The 21464-nt window shown below is 38.6% G+C and overlaps 1 protein-coding gene across 1 annotated transcript in view; it reads right to left on the bottom strand.

The window, feature by feature from the left end:
• adamts9 (ADAM metallopeptidase with thrombospondin type 1 motif, 9) overlaps positions 1–21464 on the bottom strand; it is a 129779-nt gene that overhangs the window by 45685 nt on the left and 62630 nt on the right. Inside the window, exon 29 of the mRNA XM_007895184.2 lies at positions 5554–5721. Coding sequence (XP_007893375.2) covers positions 5554–5721 — 168 coding nt within the window. The remainder of the gene's footprint in view (positions 1–5553; positions 5722–21464) is intronic.

Raw genomic sequence — 21464 nt, 5'->3', positions numbered from 1 at the left:
AACTTTTTAGTTAGTTTAATAAATAGTATTGCCTCTTCAGAATTACAGCAAAATTGGAGTAAAACGAAAGCAACAAATATTCTTAATTATGTTGAAATACTTTGAAAGATAGGAGGAACTCGTAGCTCCTAAGTTGTTTCAATTTTCACCAACAGTGGGTACAAACCCCAAGCCTTCATTGGGCTATTCTGTCAGGATCAACCTAACCAACAAATCAAAGAGCTTTTGGCCTAAAATTATAAATGATGTCGCTAACATTGGTGACTTTGACAATGTGTGCTTCTAATAGGATTTTCTCATCATAAAGGCACACCCTGTAAGTAACAACACTTAGCAGGGAAACAATTTTTGGGGCTTCTTATTATTGATTGCAAAATTACACCTCAGCCAAGAATGCCATATGTGGCTGGACCACTAGATGGAGTAGGGCATACAATGGAATGTCTGCCTTGTGATTGCAAAGATTAGACTGAAGATTCCCGAGAGCAGCACATGCTGATCATGGGCCACCACAGATGGCAGCCAAGGAGAGATCAACAGCTCAGTCTAGCCTACCCTCACGATAAAGTAAAGGGAGCTATAATGATTACTGCAGTGCGGCGTATTAAACCAAAGTCTTACAGTCACAGATACAACAATTTGCAATTCTATAGCGCCCTTCATCCGGGTTAGTGTCCTGGATAACTTGACAGTGGCGGAGTCTGACACCCAGCCAGGGTGAGAGGGAGGGGGGAGGTGACCGTAAGCTCAATCAAACAGTAAGGTCTTTAGGTGGGATTTGAAAGTAGGGAGCGAGGGGTCAAGGCGGAGGGATTGAGGGAGAGAGTTCCAGAGAATAATAGCTGAAGGAACAGTCACCGATCGTGGAGCAGAGGGGACGAGGAACAAACAGAGGAGGCCGGAGCCAGCCAAGCGGAGGCAGCAAGTGGTGGAGTGGGGGGTAAGCAGGTCGGATAGGTAAGGATGTATGAGGGCATGAAGGGATTTGAAAACGAGTGAGACAATCTTGAAATCGATTCATTCATAATTGGGAGACAGTTGAGCCTGGCAAGGACTGGTGTGATGCGGGAAGGAGTTTTTTGTGGGTGGGTATTCGGGTGGCAGAGTTTTGGATTAGTTGAGTTTTGTGTATGATGGAGGTGGGAGATCAGCGAGGAGGGCAATGAAATAGTTCAGCCAGGAAGTGACGAAGGCATGGACGAGGATTTTGGCTGCTTTGGTTGTGAGGTACAGATGGAGGCAGACAATGTGATGGAGGTGGAAAAAAGTGGTCCTTGTTAGGGAACAGATGTGGGGTAGAAAGGAAAACTGGGGATCGAATCTGACGCCTAAGTTGCGCACAGGTTCGATGAGTGTGAGGGAAGCCGGGGGTGGGTGGGGGTTTGAGGATTTCAGATCCACAGGAGAGAAAATGTTGATGGGGACTAAAGAGTATGGCTTCCGTCTTGCTGACATTCAGCTGCAGAAAATTTGCACTCATCGAAGCCTTGATGTATGTCAAACAAGCTGAGGGGGTGGCGGTAGGTATGAAAATGCTTGAGCCACAGTTGGCGGTGAGCATGAGGATGGTTTGGTGCCACCTGTGCTCGAGCAACCGGGTTTGGGATTTGAGGGAGCGGAGGTGACTATTGTACCGGGGAGGTGGGTCGGCTTGGAGATGGACCTGGCTTTCAGGGGTTCGAGGGAATTGAAGGTGAAGGAGAGGTGAACGTTTAGCAGCTTGATGGCTGCGTCTCGATCACTTCGGGTGGAAGGCCAGAGGGAGACAATGTCTGAGGATAAGAGGGCGTTTGCGAGGGAATTGGGGGGAAGCTTCTTTGATGGATGGAAAAACATGGTGGGGGCCTTGGAGGAGGGGAGGATGAAATGAGAGAGATGAGTGGTCTGAGGTGGCCTTGTCTGTGATGTACAGATCAGTGATGTCTAGGCCATGAGTGATGATGAGGTAGAGATACGATTAAATAGAGAATAATGTTTGTTTTAACATCATAAAGGTAGATAAATATAATAATGATCTTTGCATCTTATACAGTTCCTTATCACATTGCCAAAAACCCTCAAGGCACTTCACAAGATTTTTACCCTTAAAGTGCAGGCGAATGGATAACTAACATGTAAACCTAATCAGAAGTATGCAAGTCAAAAGAACTCTCCGAAGCTTGGACAGTTTTTTGTAACAGCAGACCAGCAATTTACAGAAAGAATATTAATAATGAACACATTATTAAATAATTAAACTGAAATAAAGGTACAAACCTAAAAGAATTGAGAGTAAATTTCTTTCTCATTTCCTAGGAAAAATAGATCAGTCATTTAAAAATTCATAGTCCTCATTATCTGAACTAACATCTCCTTCACTCATAGCTGTGTAGCCCACAGACATTTGTAAATTTAAATTATTCAGGACAAAGGAATGTAACTGCAAGATCCAAAGAGGGGAGAGAGGAAAGTAAAATGTCAGCACACAGAAAAATCCTTTCGTTTAAAATGTGGGTGACACTTTCTGAAAGACCTACATTTTCATTTCAATCTCAGTTGCTTCTGCAAGGGATTTTCTACAAACCATAGATCACTCCCAAAATAGACCTTCCTGCAAGATATGCTGGAAAATCTTTTTGCCTCAGACTCCAATGGACAACGTATCTAAAGGACATTTTTGTTTCTTCAGGTGGTGGAAAAGGTTCAGCCATTGTAAAGACCTTATTTCACAAGATTGTAACACCTTTGCAGCAAGGTTACTAAAACGCATCTAAATTGGACCAGGAAATGATTTCACCCTCTTAACACTTCTCAAGCAAAAACAAGAAGAGTCTAAATAAATGATCATTTGAGAGATTGGGTGAAGTGAATTTAACGGGGATTAGGACAGTTCGTACATTTTGGAGAGAATCACACATCAAAGAAAGCTCCAAAGTATTTCAAGCATTCTCTAACTCTGGTCTGACCCAGAAATGTCTATCTTATATTTTAACAGCCTCAAAGGAAATGCTCTGGATCACAACATTTTAAATTGTTGTTCTGCCCATGCATAGTAACTTGTTTGGTATGGAATAATTTTCAACATAAGAAAGTACAGAATGAGAAAAGTCAGCTCAGCCTGACTTCCTTCTGTCATTTGACGTTTCCTCTTCTCAGTCCCAGCAGCACAGCACATTATAATATCTCTGGGCTACTGGTGCTTACTGACTCACTTCTACTATTTTACTCTTTAAGTCATAGCCTACAATTGTATTACACAGGTTCAAATGATCAATCCTGGCACTTTATGCAGACATAAAGAACTTGTAAAATATAGGCCGGGATTCTTAGTTAGGCTCAAATTGTCTCTTCATAGAATCATAGAAAGTTAAGGCACAGAAGAAGGCAATTCAGCACATCATGTCGACGATGATGGCTCTTTGAAAAAGCAAGCCATTCAATCCCATTTGCATGCCTTTTCCTCAGATCCCTGCAAATTTGTCTTTTTGAGATATGTAGCTAGTTTGAACCAATAACAGGTGGATAAAACTGCAAAGTTTGTGCAGCTTTAATGGAATATACATGAACAAACTAGTGATATAATAATTTGGCCAGTTTGCCTCTGTTCAACAACATTAACTTCAGGATAGATTAACATGTTTTGGCTAGGGTAACATAACTTGCTCCAAGCCAAAGACACAGCCAAACCAAAACATTAAACCTTAATTTTCTGGTATGGATAGCTAGTGTAACAGCAACATGTCATTACAAGTGACATTTACAAACTTAACTATCTCGTAGTCCAATTTTCTGTTAAAAAAATTACCATATTGGTGATACACGTTTGACCTTTAACTTGGAGAAATGCAATAGTTCTTGTACCTATATAAACACAAATAGATTTAATCCAGATGGTTAAGTGGTTTTACCTAAATGGCAATTATGTTTTTGCTCTGTGAATTATTTATTTTTTGGTCAAGGTAGGTAGTTCTCTGGAGCACTCCTTTATCACTCTCAGCAGGAAGAACAAACTACCGTGAAAGAGAATAGTTCCTGAAAATTGGTAAATGTGGTACTTCAATCATTTCAGTTCTATAATATAATTATAACAATAGCTTTCAAATGTTTTATAGATATTAAATGGATAGCATGATTTGGTGGATCATTTGAGTTTTTTCTTGATAAAAACTGAGAAAGCAAGTGGAGCAATGTTGTGGAGATGGAGAATTAGAGCCTTACTAACAGCTGAATTTGACAGTAGAAGGAAGTGATGACTGAGTCTGGAGCTGCCAGCTGAATAAATAATCCTTGAATTTGATATAGAGTCTGACCATGTTGTGGGGACATATCAACGCGCTTTTAAAAGATTTTATTGTGAAATGTGACTGTGGATTAGCAGGCCATCACAGTAGACAATTTAATAATAATCCCTGCATTTGATACAGCGCCTTATCACATCATTGAGACGTCTCAAAGTGCTTCACAGAATACATTGTAAAGTGCAGTGACTGTATTTTGTGGGAAAAATTTACACACAGTAATGTCCCCTGAACAGCCATGAAGTGACCAACCCATTTTATTTGGGGGATTGCTGGCCAGGACAGGGCATTCCCTGTAACCCATTCGGTGTAAATGCTACCTTCATTGTTTCAAAGATTCACAATCACTATTTGGTGAGAAAATCACACAAATCTTCAATTTCCCATAACTGTAACTGCTTTCTAAAATTATCAAAATTGTAGTGAAAGAAAATCACAAAAAGTCTGAAGTATAATTTTGACCAATCTTACTTTTAATATACAGTAATTTGCATTTATTTGAATTGCATTTTATTTACTGTGATCATCCCAGCTGTTAACTTGTTTCAGATCTCTTTGTAAGATCTTGGCTGTATCCTCTGGTTCCATGGGTTGATGCCATATACAAATGTAATCAATCTACAAATCTAACCTTGTACAGATTCTGAAAATTCAGTTTGTTTATGTGTATCAGAAACAAAGGGTCCCAACAGACATCCAGAAGCATCCCATCCCAATTCTTCCCCACTATAATCTCTGAGATGCTCCTAGATGCTTCACCATGTGAAGAACGCTACATAAATGCAAGTTGTTGTTGTAGCTTTAACAAGCTGAATATATTTTATTGTGCAAGCAACTATATAATTGATGACAGATTGTTCTGAGCAGATATGATACAAAAAATTAGTTATAACAAGTAGGTTATAGTTTGCTCTAACATCACCTTTCGACAAATGACTAGACTATGAGTTTGAGATAACTAATGTGAAAATCTAGAGAACCAGACAAGAAAACTAGAACTGGAAAAATGTGGACAAACTTACAGTGCAACTTTGTGCTTCATCTCATCAAATTGTGAGGTCCTTTACAGACTATAATGAAACTTATAGCAAAATGTTTGTTTGCATGTAACTAAAAAAAATGACTTCACAAAAATCTATCTTTCAATTCAGCTCTCATTAATCCCACTAAACTTTTTTCCCCTTTGAAATCTCTCTTCTCTTCCTTTGGACCAGAGCTTAATACCTTTGGAAAAGCAAGCAAAAGTATATAACTTGCACAAAGCTTTATACTTCACCTGTTCCCAGTCGGCAGCTTTCCACTTAGGACATCGACCTCCTCGGCATCGCTTGTGTGTTTTGGGTCTGGCGAGGTTCTTACAGTTCTCCTCTTCCGCTTGCTTTCCATCTCTAGTCATGCAGGAGACAGTGCGATACTTACTTCCCTTCCCACAGAAATTGGAGCACTGTAAACAAAGCAATTAAAAGAGTTATTTCTTTGATTGCTGTCTGTCCGTTTGGCTACTATCCTTATCTTAGAGCAAATACTGTACACCACTTCCATTCATATTGCATGAATGCATTTATACAGTGAAGGAAAATCACAGTCCTGTGCACTATACTAGATTGCTGATATGTGCTTTATATTTCTTAACCATTAATAAAGTTAGATAAGAATATAAGAATTTGTTAGGCAAAAGTCCATCCAACAACAACAACAAAATTACATTTATAGAGCGCCTTTCACGTCGGGAGGACATCCCAAAGCGCTGAACAGTCAGGTGTCAGGGCCTGAGCATGGGGGAGGGGTGGTGTAGGGGTGAGAGAAGGCAGAGAGGTGGGAGGGAGACCAAAGGCACGATCGAAGAGCAGGGTCTTGAGACCGGCCTTGAAGGAGGCAAGGGAAGAAGCGAGGCAAAGGGACCGTGGGATGGAGTTCCAGAGTGTGGGGGCTGAGAGTCTGAAAGCCCGGCCACCGATGGTAGAGCGGGTCGGGCGAGAGACATGGAGCAGGCCAGAGCCCGATGAACGGAAGGAGTGGGCAGGTTGGTAGGGAGTCAGCAGGTCAGAGAGTTAGGAGGGGGCAATCCAGTTTGCTTTCTACCAGTCACTTGGCATGTCGTGTCCCAAACTATAAATTGAATCCCGAGATATTATTTTCTAACACAAATCTATCTAATTTGTTCTTGAAAGAACGAACACTTCCTGCTTCCACCGTCTCCCTAGGGAGCCTGTACCATACTACTCGCTCACCACTCGATCAACAACAATGACTTGCATTGATATAGTGCCCCTCACACAGGGTAGCATTCCAGAACGCTTAAATTGATCAGGATCACCGACAATTTTATAATCTACTTTTTGGGCCCTTTGTTTCTTTTTCCTGATAAAATGGGGATCAATTAAATTGGAAAATAAATGCCAGCGGGTTATTAACCGTTCAATTATTGGATTTTTTAAACTTTCAAAATATGGACTTTCTTTTGTGTAACTTTTTTAAAATTGATGTTTTGTAAATTTCTAAATACTGAAGTAGATCAAGAAATCAGTCAATATCAAATGTGTTATTTTTTAAATTTATAGTATTTTCAGAATTAAATAATCTACCAGACTGCGGGACCCCATCACCCCAAATCCTCGTCCTCACCTTCAAAGCCCTCCTCTTTCTACCTCTGTGACCTGCTTGACCCCATATCAACCTGTCCGCTTCCTCCGCACAGAAGCCTCTGGCCTGCTCCACGTCCCCTGCCCGGCCTGGCCCACCATCGGCAGCCGAGCCTTCAGCCTTTCTGCCCTCACCTATGGAACTCCATCCCACATTTCCTTTGCCTCGCTCCCTTCCTTGTAATTTTGTATTGTATTAACTCTATTCTTCAGCAGAGAAATACCTTTGCAGTCCTCAAATATAAGCAATGTTTTCATTAAAACCAGAGATTTACAGCATATTATACTGGCAAATTTCCCTGGTCATTTCTGAAAAAGCTGGTGTAAAACTTACAAATATACTTCCACTACACTACACTCTGTGAAGCATTTTGAGATGTTTTAATACAATAAAGCTATATCAAAGTGCAGGGATTTTTAAAATTTGTTACAATAATCTATTCTAATAATATAATATATTGAAGTGTTCCTTTTCCAATTTCATTCAAGCCATTCACGAGGAAAGGTTGTTCCTTCTAAAGCACCTGCTGATCTATCATAAATAAACGTTTGCAATGCTGTTCCTTGTTCTATTTTTAGTTCAGTTTATTCAAAACACATTACAAATTAGCGATCAGATGTCATGCTATCACGTCAGCAGTAACACTACTTTACATTCCTCTGTACACTGGTGTTGTAAAATAGTTCTCATGGCTTCACTATGTTAGGCCCTTTAGAAATAATGAGGAGGCAGGTCAGCCTCATTTAAAATGTACTCTCTTGTAGTCTGAACATAAGTTCTATTTAATAATCGTTGCATTTGATAAAGTGCCGTATCACATCGTCAAGACATCTCAAAGTACTTATAGCAATTACTGTGCAACAACAAGTTGCATTTATAGAATGTCCTTCACGTCTCGGAGTGCTTAGTGTCGATTGCACACTGTAAAGTATAGTCACTGTGTATTTGTAGGTGAATATACTATTTGAGAACATATTAAACACAGCCCACAAAATACATCGTCAATCCTCTTTGCTGGATATCCTGTGAAGCGCTTTGAGACGTCTCATCGACATGACACGGCACTATATCAAATGTAATGATTATTATATAATAAAACATTGTGTGCAATAAAAGGTCACAAGAAATATTAAGTACAGCTTTTTTGTTTTAAAATTAGCATGAAAATGACTAATATGGAATACTTAATTTCACATAGAAATTAACTTTTAGGAATGTAAGATTTGGTTTGACAGAGCGAAGCTCCGTGATCATACTTTTTTGGCCTCATTGCAACAAATGTATACTTCCTCCAGATTGTTACACATTTTGTAATGGCATACAATTTAGGACGAATGCAAAAGGTTACGCGGAATCTAGCAATCCAATCTCTTTTGTTCTCCTTTGCCAAAATGAGCAGCACTTTACACTCACAGATTCATCTTTACATTGTGATTCTGATCTCTGTAATCTTGGAATGACACCGGTTGAATATGATCATTTAACAGGATTATACTATAAGAATAATAATGCTTGCATTTGATATAGGGCCTTATCACATCTTCGAGACGTCTCACAGAATATACTGTAAAGTGAATTGACTGTATATTTTGTGGACGAAACACACAATGTGGGCACAAGACTTATTAAAAACAGTTAAGAGACTCTGTAAATGAGTCATTTGCAATAGAATAATTTTGCCAGAGATTTTACTTTGCTTGGATGGGGAAAGGCTCAAATCTCACACACTATTTTGCAAAGTTTGTTTTTAAACGTTCCTGAATCTTCTTGGGCATTACAATAAACTTGTTCTCTGGACTAATACAATCTTAATTTGTTGCACAGAAAACCCTATGACCTCGTTCCCAAAAAATAGACCGTCATACAAAATGCTTACTAGCAAACTGATTATTCAAGCTACATAAATATAAGTTTGTCTTTGGAAGTTAGTTGACTGCGATATAGAAAATTCACTCAATTAGTTAATGATTTTTTCAAACTCAATAATGTGCTGATATATGTGACAGTTCTAATCTTCAGGCAATCAGTGCTAATTTAAGCAATACATCCACCACGAAAAATGAAAGAACTGAATTTCCTCACATTTAAATATTTCCACTGAGCTATCAAATTTGGTTTCTACGTAGCCTGATGAACTGCTAATGTATAACAACATTAGAGTGGTGTTCTTTTTCTTATGTGAGAGCCCAATCATTTTACTAGATATGTATATCAAAAGGTGGGAGATTAAAGCACTGATTCAATGATACCTTTGATACCATTGGGTTACCACAATGTTTGTTACAGTGTACATTTTCCTCAGCAGTTGATAAAATTGATTTTTTCAGAGCAAGCTGTTCGAAGAATTAAAACTGCTAGAAAATCCTCCTTTACAATAATAATAATCCTTGCAGTTGATATAGCACTTTTCACATCTTCTAGACGTCTCAAAGCGCTTCACAGAATATGTTGTAAAGTGAATTGATGTATATTTGTGGGCGAAACGCAGCAGCCAATTGCGTACAGCAGTGTCCCATGAACAGTCGTGGATTGAAAATAACCAATTTATTACTGTTTTTGTTTTGGAGGGATTATTATTAGGTGTGTGGAGTAAGGAAACTTGCCCAAGGTTTCGCCCTGCCTGGAATTGAACCCAGGTGTCTCGCTTGCAAGGGGAGTGCTCTAACCACTGAGCTATAGGACTCCATTAGGCAAAGGCCGGCAAGCCAATATGCTAGTGGTTCAATTATATAATCGTCCATTCATACACACACACTTCAGACACCTGATCACATGATTTTGGACTGATTGATATGCAATACTTCATTGATGCACCTTCTAAACCTCAGGGGTTTAGATTTAAACATATCAGTGTAGCAACCAAAAAGAAACGTGTATGAAAAGTAAGTAGATGATGGGTTCCCAATGAATATAATTTTATACATTTATTGGACTGAACAGTATAATTCCTGACAATTGCATGCTACTGGTTGAGTTCACTAATCATAGAGCGCATGAAAGGAATTTGCCATTTGCCATTTTAAGAATTCTTAAGCACCTCCTGAATATTGAACACAGAACGGAGATATCTGAAGCCATTTAAATTAGAGGATTTGGTATTGTAATTATCACAAAGACACGTATATTTCACTTCAACATTTAATCCTCTTTAAAAACTGTTTGTACTCCAAAAGACTTTGAAGAAAATAAGGGGGAACTAGCCAAATATTCTGTTTAGATCAGTAGAGAGGAAGGTACAACATTGTTAATCAATATGAAGGAAAATACTAGGTTATGTAGCCTTTACTTTGAAGTTGCTGATGTCAACCTTTTACAGCAGGTTCACTAAACTATCAAGAATCTGACAACTTCTGAAGGATAGACATTTGACAACCACACTTTGATTTCATATTAGGAATTACTAAAAGATCAAGAATCAAAGGAGGATTGAAATTGTGACAAATATTTAACATGACAAGTATGCACAGAACAAGTCATTATACAGCAGGACACATTAAGTCTTTTACATTTTATTGCTAAGATTATTTTCAATAATCCATCAGAAATAGTGCACTAAAATGTTACTTCCAGGAATCGTAGCTAACTGATTTCCAAAAAATATGCAAGATAAAAAGGCTGAACAATTTGCTCTGGGTTGGCTTGGTAAGGTTGTGGGTTTTAGCTCTAAGATTGTCCACAGTGTGAGTTCCCACTCTGAGGAGAAATTGTCTGGAGAACAGATGATTGGAGCCAAGAGGATTTGTGGAGGCAAAATTGAAGCTTAATTCAACCTGAATTACTTGAGAACTTGACCCACTGACCCATGCAAAAGCTTGAAGTAGGTTTCTTGCTCCCAGTGTAGTGATGTGAGGGCGTGTGAAGCAGAAGAAACAAGAAAACAGTTAAAAAAAGCTGTGGGTTGGAAGAAATATAAATAAATGCCAACAATCTGCAGTTTACAAAACATTCTATAAGATAGCTTAAGTAAAACATAAAATGCACAAGCTCCAATAATAAGACTTTTCAACAGTAATAAATTAAAGAAACATTATTCTAAACCTCAAAAACCGCATTTGCTCACTACAGCAAAGAGAAAATGCAACTCTGCCAAAAATGAGGTCCATGGAATTTTGCTTTATATCAGCTATTTAGTGACTATTTGAGACATCATTGTTTTAATGCAAGCCACGTGTGAACAAAATAATACTGACGTCATCTCACAAAAGCAATCATGCAGTAAGAGTGAGTGAGAAGGAGTAATTTTATTTGCCCAACATTCACCTCAGAATCATATCCTTACACTAGAAAAAGATATTTAAAAACAAGAACAACAGAATACAGCATCATTATTGCTGAAATTCAGTAAATTCTGTTTCGGAACAAGTAGAATAGAAACATCATTACAAACAAGCTGAAACCTTAGGCAAGTTTCCTTACTCCACACGCCTGTTTACCTACCAGTCAGTAGGAGCCCGGTATACCGGGCAACTTTGTTTCGCGCAATCAGTTGGCTCCATTGTCTCAGGGTCACGTTAAAAGCAAAGCACCAAAGATTAGCTGATCATCAGGTTGCCAATGACATCACCTCCTTCACCTGTTCACGCCACAAACATGACTTATACACATAATGTGCAGGAAGTGATGTCATCATGGACCTGAGAACCCGGAAGCTGGTCATTTTGTAGTGTGGAAAGTTGGCTGGTCAGTGCCAGAAGCTGAATGCACTTTGCTCCCATCTACAATGGGTTCAGAGAAGATTCATATGACAAGTAAGTCAGTACTACACAAAGAGCACGATAATAGTGTTCCCCCGTTTCAACCTATTGACCATTGAGTGTACGTTCCCTTTCCCATGTAGCTTTTCTAGAAGATGAAAATAGCTAAAAAGAGAACTACCACTGTTACCCTAATAGTTCTTATTGACTGAATTATGCCTATTGTAAGTCAAGATGCCTCTATGCATTCACAGGTTAAATTTAACTTGAAGTCCACCGGGGAATAGTTTCCAACACAACTAGAAGGCCAAGAGGTCACAATGACTACATGTTTCAAATGTAGCCTGCACTTGAACCTCTAAATGATCTTGTAAATAAAGATAACATGGACTGTGATTCCTCTATATTTTCACTGTGGTTTCGGAAGGGAGGGGGGAAATAAACAATCTTAGAAATGAATTCAACATCTGCTTTTGGCTGGGATTCTCATAAATAAAGTCACATGTTTTATTTTTTAATACTGATATGAACTAATGCGAGTTTGGGAGGCTGATCATAATAAATTAAAATTGTTGAGTCTAAAATGTCTGGTTTCCTTACCCACCAAAAAAAGTCAGAGTATATGAATATTTTCCCTCAAAATACCTCAAATAACATGCGTCACGAGCAGAATTAAAAGCTAAGACAAGCTTCGAAAGAGAAATAAAATGAAATCATCTCATAATTCCTCTTTACTTCTTAAACAGTTTTGGGGGAGAGATTGTAAGAGGTTATAAGATAAAAGTTATAATTATTTGGTCTTTTGTTGTCATTATTGTGTTCATTGACAAAATACACACTAAACTCTGCAGTGCATCTGGTAAAGCATTTTGAGACACCCTTGTGACATGAAAGGCAAATTTAAGGATTATTATTATCAGCTACATAATGCTTTCTGTGTAAAACGGCAATTCAGATTACTCTAAAATATGAACCAATGCAAAAGTTAAAAGTTTCAACTAATGGTACTCCTGCATTATGTCACCAGATCAACATTTTTATTCTTTATTTCATTGAGATTTATCAAAAACTATACAAGAACTAAATTATGTTTCAACATTTAAAAAGGATTTTTATAAGGATGGAATAGCATCCCAAAGACAGCAGGCAGATTTTGATATGAACAGTATTATAGACCTACTAACAGATTTGGGTAACTGCATTCATGGTCAGATTATAGGAAATGAGATTATAGTCAGAATCAAAGGGATAATAAAGGGTTTAAGTGAAATAACTGGACTCTTGAATCTTTGTTTACAATACTTCCTCTATATGAAGATGATATGAATCTTGTTTATGAAAGCCTTTTCCAAGATTAATTTTGCCGTAGGAAATACTGCAATATACCCATAACTAGATTATTATCTTTACAATGACATTTCAAAAGTTGACTTTTGACACACTTACAGGAAGTGGCTTTTTTTCTTGCCAATTTTCTCCCATCCTTCCTCTATCATGGGCTCTGGGCTCTATGACAGCTGGGCAGCTTCCGGTACCTCGCCCAAATGGCTATTATTCAATTCTGATTTATGAAAGCGAGTAGGCAAGCCATTGAACTGCGTGGGTGGGGAAATCAGCCTGACCTTATCCTCACCCTGGTATCTTCCCAAGAACGTTTCCAGCAGAGACTGCAAGATAGTAATCAGGAGTGCAACTCTGACTGATTTCCTTCTCCCTAACCCTTTGCGTTGAGGACAATTGTAGCACCTCAACTATTGCCCTGGATGAGATCAGATAACTCAACCCAAGACAAGGATCAAACTTGGGATTTCCTGCTCTATGACACTTAGCTACGCATTTGAACTGACAAACCTATTGAAATTAACCAGAAAGTGACCTTTAGGCAGATAATCTGACAATCATATAATGAACAAAAGCCTGTCTTCTCAATCATTATCCAACAAAAGCCTTGCACATAATTCTGTTTTATTTCAGATGTCTCATCAGAGACAACATTAGACAAAATATATGAAAAGGTGGGTGCTGTACTAAAGGTAAGAAATATATAAATTAATTTTGTCACATTGAGCAATTCACTGGCTCCCTGTCCTTCAGAGGATCCAGTTCAAGATCCTGGTCCTCACCTACAAAGCCCTCCATGGCCTCGCCCCACCCTACCTCTGCGACCTCCTAACACACACCAACCCGCCCGCTCCCTCCTCTCAGCCAGCTCTGCCCTGCTCCACGTCCCCTGACCCATCCGCCCCACCATTGGCGGGAGAGCCTTCAGCCACTCTGCCCCCAACCTCTGGAATTCCATCCCCAATCACACCGCCTCGCTCCTTTCTTAGCCTCCTTCAATTCCCGCCTCAAAACCCTCCTCTTTGACCATGCCATTGGTCAAACCCTTCCCCTCCCCTCCCTTCTCCCCCCCTGACCCCAGTTCGGGTCTGAAATGCTGTACGCTGTCCAGTGGCTTGGGACATCCTCCTGACGTGAAAGGCACTATACAAATGTAATCTTGTTGTTGTTGCTGTTGAATCAGGTACGAATTGCTGCAACTTTCAATCGCCTTAGTTTTTATGAAACTCTTTTTCTAAAAAAAAATGCATTTACAGCATCTTCAAAACGATTCACAAAACGGGTAAATGTATACCTGGCTGCAGATTTTCTCTATGCAGCAAATGTATGCGGCAAATTAGTAAATACAGTTTCAATTTTGAAACTTTTTTTATAAGTTATTTTAAGAACTAAGAAAACGGACTTCGAAGTTGAAAATGGCTTCAACAAGTTGCCAAATTCTGGATGCTATGAAATACTGTGTTAAAAAGACCCAGGTGCAATTTCTCCCCCGTAGAGTGCAGCATTGCACTAACTGCTGACATGAAGTACGTACTTAGGTCAGCAGAGGGCTTTATGCTCTATATTCCTCTTAGACCAGACCAACCACTGAAATGCTACTGCAGGGACAATTATTACAATTCATACGTCATTCCTTTGAGAAGGCCTAATTTGAAAATTATCTGTAAATATGTGGCAAATAATCTATCTTCATAAAATGGAAGAAATTATGTCTATTCTCTTATTTACTTTTTCAAAATATATAATTCCTTGAAATTTGCAATAAACGTTTCAAGTACGTTGGGTGTGAAAGTCTGCTAAGTGGCTCAACTTTGATGAATGTGCACTAACAATGACAATAAGGAATTTTTTGCCAATATTACCTTTAAATTTTGTGCCCCCCCTCCCACCCCATTAAGCTGTGGAATCGGCTGGGTACATTTCACTAACATTTCACTATCGCAAAATGAGACGTTTGTAATAAACACCTTTTTTACAACATTTTATATTGTGTTTTACACAAAGTTATTAGGAGAGATAGGAAGAGAGTATTTTGGACAATAGTATTACTATTACTAAATATTATAAATATAAGAACATAAGAATTTGCTAGGCGAAAGAAGACCAAGGTCCATCTAATTCACCTTCCACCATCCTGGCAGTCGGTTGACATGTTGTGTCCCAAGCTATACACTGTATCCCGAGGTATTATTATCTAACATAAATCTATCTAATTTGTTCGTGAAACAAATGATATTTTCTGCTTCCACTGTCTCCCTAGGGAGCCTATTCCATAAGTTTACTGCTCTCATATATATTATGTTAGCCAAAAGGAGCTGACTGCATGAGATTACATTGTAAAATACTTACCAAGTCACATTTAGAAATCAATCTACTGTAATTCTCTGAAATTGCTGACTTTTTTTTAAAACTAATTTTGTGTCAGATGTTTTGTTATTGCAGGATAAATCAGCTTTAACAAATCTCATTCAGTGTTTTTTTCTTTCAACGAAGCTCAATCAAATATTATCTCATGCATTCAAAAAAACCTCCAAGGACTGAGACTCATTATCAGTATTCCTCTTTATTCCTTGTCTTTCTGAATATTTTCTCCTTAAACAATGAGTGCTCATATCAACCAGAACCTGGCTGGGAGATTGACAAGTGGGACAGAACTGGATTAACAAACACAACTGATACTCCAGCACCAGCTGTTTCCATCACCCATGTACAGACAGAGTTTTCAGATTTTGAAACTGACTTTCGTATTTGTGCAATGTGTTTAAGCTTAGAAATATTAGCTCTTTACCATATTTCCACTTAATTTTTTGTAATAGATTCAAAATACCAACTAATAATTTAGTTTACAGGATAATACAGTACAACTTTTAATTTGGAGAGTAAAATCTCTTGATGCCAAGCTTGCCTCATGCCAATACTGATAACATGTACAAATATCCTTAAGTTTCAACTACATGACAAGTTGTTAAAAGCATATGGTAGTTGGGATGTATGCAATCACTATTACAAACTTTAGTTCCTACTGACATATCCCAGACAAATCAGAAAAAANGCCATTTTACACAATATTGCAGACAATATCTTCTTTGTGGGATTTATCAAGCAAGATATATATTTACAATAAGCCAGACTAAAAGGAAATTGTTAACAAAATAAAATATTACATTGTACCATGTGGAGCAAAATGATTGCTATTTGTAGTGATCATAAATGATCCAGCCAATGACCGAAACTAAAAGCTCTAAAAACATTCCAATGTTTTAAAGAAAACAAATTTTGTGTCTGATGAAAGGAAGTCTTTGAAGGAATACTCCAGGGAAAGTTCCTATAAATCAATTATGTAAGCTTAACCGGTAATTAAAAGTTCTGCAATTAAAACCTGAATTAAAACTTATATCTGGTAGTATTCTCTTTCTCCTGCCTATCCCACTAGGAAGATTTGCACAGAAAGCTGCAATATGTGACTTAGCTATTAGCATAAATAATAAGACTTATACTTTGATTCAGAGCACGTCATCGCATTAAAACATCGAAAGCACTTCATGATACATTATATTGAAGTGTAACGACCATCAATATGTTAGCAACCATGGCAGCTAACTGGTCTCAGTAATGTCCATCCAACATCAAGGAGATGAATGACCATAAATTAATGATCAGTTAGTATTTGCTTAGGAGCTTTGCATACGAGGCAAAGCTCACAAATACAACATGCACAAGCTTTCCCTGGAGTATACCCTTAATTTACCGAGGTCATAAGTCAGTGTTTACAGCTGCATAAACATCAGGGTAGTTTTCAATTCATCTAACAACTAAAGGAATCAAAGGCATGACTTTTGGATACAGAAAACATAATAGTGAGTTTATTGTCAATTGCATCAGCTGAAAATGTGCTCCTTTTGCTATTCTAGTGGTTAGGTCAAATGATCTAAATTTCTGACCACTACATTTGCACATATTTGCTAAAGTTGCAAGTGGGGGATCTTTGCAGGTTAAAGCTCATGGAATTATTGGAAAATTAACTAGTTTAGTAATAGGAAGCAGATGATGATAAATGGAAAAAACTATGAAGGAGGGGGAATGAGTTTTCATTCTCTTCAATGATATTTATAATGATAATCCTTGCATTTGATATATAGTGCTTTTCATGTGGGGAAGACATCTCAAAGCACTTCATAGGAATTACTGTAAAATGTAGTGACTGTTTTGTAGGCGAATTTACAAATGATTTGAAGATGATAATAATAATCCTTGCATTTGATATAGCGCTTTCCTTGTCTTCTAGATGTATCAAAGCGCTTCACAGAATAGACTGTAAAGTGAAACAAATCACAAAATACTGCAGATGCTGTAAATCTATAATAATAATAATAATAATAATAATAATAATCCTTGCATTTGATATAGCGCTTTTCACGTCGGGAGGACGTCCCAAAGCGCTTCACAGAATATACTGTAAAGTGAATTGACTGTATATTTGTGGGCGAACGCGGCAGCCAATTGCGCACAGCAATGTCCCACAAACAGTCGTAGATTGAAAATGACCAATTTATTATTGTTTTGGGTTTTTTGGAGGGATTATTATTAGGCGTGTGGAGTAAGGAAACTTGCCCAAGGTTTCGCCCTGCCTGGAATTGAACCCAGGTGTCTTGCTTGCAAAGCAAGTGCTCTAACCACTGAGCTACAGGACTCCTGTAAATCTGAAACAAAAACAGAAGTCGCTGGGAACACTCAGCAGGTCAGGCAGCATCTATGGAGAAAGGAAAGTGAGCCAATGTTTCAGGTCCACGACCCTTCCTCAGAATTGGGGCATGTTGGGAGGGAGAGTCTTTTAAGGGCTAAAAAAGAGGACGGAGGCAGTGCAAGGAAGACAAAGGAGAAAATGGGGTAAAGGATAGAGGATGATGGGTTAAAGCGGTGTTAACAATGCAAAACAAGGGGAGGATTGCAACAAAACAGGGGAATTGAGGTGTTAATAAAGCAAAACAAAGGTGGGGTGGGGTGGAAATTGCAACAAAATAGGCAGACCAGAGAGAGAAAAGGTGTGCCTGGGACCCAGATAATGTGGTAATGGTCACAGAAGAGGGGGAGGGGGAAGGTGAACTGTTATGGTCTGAAATTGTTGAAATCAACATTGAGGCCAGAGAGCTGTAAGGTCCCTAGCAGATAAATGAGGTGCTTTCCTCGAGCTTGCGCTGTGGCTCATTGGAACAGCGTAGGAGACCGTGGATGGAAAGGTCGGAGTGCGAGTGGGAGGGAGAGTTGAAGTGGCAAGAAACCGGAAGCTCAGGGTTGTGGTTGCGGACAGCACGGAGGTGTTCAGCAAATCGGTCGCCCAATCACCCAAAATGCAGATTGGGTGACCGATTTGTTGAACACCTTGCGAGGCGGGTGCTCTAACCACTGAGCCACAGGACTCCATGAAGAGCACTTCTTGCAATATTTTGAAATTGGCTGATTTTTTACCTAACAACCATTTTACCTACTGCTTCCAAAACCCAAGTTGATTTGTGAAAACTTGCATTTTTTATGTTTACTACAGTTTTAAGTTTACTATGTTAATACTTATCAACTTTAAATAATGATGTCTGTCATAAAGTTTACTGTGAGTACATAATTCTCTATACCTATCTTTTTCTCAAGTATTTGACTGAAGGGCAATTGTTTCAGAACAATATGATACACTAGCTTGAATTTTCACAAACTGCAGTGAAGTTCAAAGTGCTGATTTTTTGGCCACTTTTTATACGCTGCTGATGACATAATCTCATTCCCCAAAAATGTAGGTTAATCCCTTGATTGCCTGGTTGCATGTTAAACTGCTTGATAATTACTGGTTTTAATCATGGGGTGTTTGATCTATTTTCAAAGTTTTTTTTCAGGGAATTTTTGTGCATATATTTTCTGGTAGTTTCTGGGGTACGTTTCACAATGTATTTCAATAAGGTAATAATAATCCTTGCATTTGATATAGTGCTTTTCACGTCTTCAAGACATCTCAAAGCGCTTCACAGAATATACTGCAAAGTGAATTGACTGTATTTTTGGGGCAAAACACGGGAGCCAATTGCGCACAGCAGTGTCCCACAGACAGTCGTGGATTGAGTGACCAAATTATTATTGTTTTTTTTCTTGAGAGATTATTGTTAGGCGTGTGGAGTGTGGAAACTTTCCCAAGGTATCGCCCTGCTGGAAATCGAACCCAGGTCTCTCGCTTGCGAGGCGAGTGCTCTAACCACTGAGCTACAGGACTCCAATATTAAATCAAGGTGAGGAATGTCAATTTTGAAGAAGGACATATTGTCCTTTTTTTCACCCAATGTTAACAAAAAGAAAAACACTACAGATGGAAATAATAATATTCCTTGCATTTGGTATAGTGCCGTATCAGATTGGAAGGACGACTTCACAGGAATTATTGGCAAATGGAGTGACTGTATTTGTAGGCAAATGCGGCAACTCAATTGTACATAGTAGTGACCCACAGCCATGAAACAAGTGACCAATTTTTATTTAGGGGGATTGTTGGCGAGGATACCAGGAGAAACTCTCTACTCTTTTTGAATAGTAGCATGGAATCTTTGTCACCTGACCAGGCAGACGAGACCTCGGGTTTACACCTCATCCGAAGGACGGCACCTTTGACAATGCAAAACCCTCCTAGCACTGTTCTGGAGTGTCAGCTTAGACAATGTGAGTTCAAGTTCCAACTTGGGATTTGAACCCACAACCTTCTGATTTAGACGCAAGAGTGCTACCACTGAGCCAAGCTGACACAGGATGAATGTGGTGTAAAGTTCCTCTCATCCTCTTCAAAAGGTACTCTTGAGAGAACCATCTTGCTTATTGTAATTTGCAAATGGAATGGAATTGATAAATTTCACAGGTAACTTATCTTTGGAGTTGCTGAGATATTGTGCCAGATAATTTCATTCTTATTATGTTTTTAATGCTGTTATTTGTCCATGCTTTCAGTGCATGCTATACAGATTTGGGAGATGCGTTGAAGGAAGCCCAAAACAGAAGAAAATAAAGAATGAGAAAAGGTCACGCGGACCATTCCTTCTGAAGACTACAGTAAAACTCTGATAACTCGTCACCCCAAGGAAAATAGCTCAAATAATAATAATAATCCTTGCATTTGATATAGCACTTTTCACGTCGAGAGGACGTCCCAAAGCGCTTCACAGAACACACTGTAAAGTGAATTGACTGTATATTTGTGGGCGAACACGGCAGCCAATGGCGCACAGCAATGTCCCACAAACAGTCGTAGATTGAAAATGACCAATTTTTATTATTGTTTTGGAGGGATTATTATTAGGCGTGTGGAGTAAGGAAACTTGCCCAAGGTTTCGTCCTGCCTGGAATTGAACTCAGGTCTCTCACTTGCAAAGCGAGTGCTCTAACCACTGAGCTACAGAACTCCAAGCGCTAGATGTCTCAAAGCGCTTCACAGAATATACTGTAAAGTGAATTGACTTTATATTTGTGGGCAAAATTCGGCAGCCAATTGCACCCAGCAGTGTCTCACAAACAGTCGTGGATTGAAGTGACCAATTTATTATTGTTTTTTTTCTTGAGAGATTATTATCAGCCGTGTGGAGTAAGGAATCTTGCTCAAGGTTTCACCCTGCTGGGAATCAAACCCAGGTCTCTCGGTTGCGAGGTGAATGCTCTAAGCACTAAGCTACAGGACTCCAAATGACTGCTTAGCAGAGTTGACTAGTTATCCAAAGTATAGTATCTTGAAAGTACAAAATACTCAAATTGGTGGGGGAAAGACGTTTCTAAATTTCTTTAAGTTTTTTTTATTCAAAATGCACACATAAGTCCCTAAGACATTTAAGAATGGCTCAAATATGAATGCAAAAACTAAATTGTATACATTAACTGTATGCACACAAACTGTAAGCAAGCTGATAACAGAACACTTGGCATAAATGACAAAAATGCTAGCTGATCAGAATGGTGTAATTGATCAGAAATACAAAACTCAAGCAGAACCCAAACAAGGTTACAGGAAAGGGAACCTTTTGACTATGCACCACACTGTGTGGATGGGTGAAACAGCAGAAGGCAGAAGCCGAGCAAGTACAATATACATCAATCAAGCCAGAGACAAATGTTGTTTTTGCACCTTTTAAAAAATCCTGAATCGCTTAGCGATTTGAAGACCAAATAAAATGACAAGATATCAGAGGTATTTGAAATGGAAACACCATCTTAAAGGTGTGAAACTCTGACTATTTATGAGATATCCAGGGTGACTAGTTATCAGAGGATCATATTAACATTTCTTATGGCAAACAGTGGGATATTGAGTGAGGCCATGTTATTTGGGGTTGACTGCTTATCCCAGGGGTGAGTTATCAGTTTCATTGTCTATCTGTTCTATTATTCACTCAATTCATATGGAGAGAAAAAAAATCTGTAAAGTTGCTCACCACCCAAAGTTCTTCTCTTTCTGTGAATTAGTTCAGATGTTAGTGCATTGTGTGTTATTCTG

This window comes from Callorhinchus milii, unplaced genomic scaffold (genome assembly GCF_018977255.1).
Source record: "Callorhinchus milii isolate IMCB2004 unplaced genomic scaffold, IMCB_Cmil_1.0 Scaffold12, whole genome shotgun sequence".
Classification (NCBI taxonomy): Eukaryota; Metazoa; Chordata; class Chondrichthyes; order Chimaeriformes; family Callorhinchidae; genus Callorhinchus; species Callorhinchus milii.
This window is presented reverse-complemented; position numbering and strand designations above follow the sequence as displayed.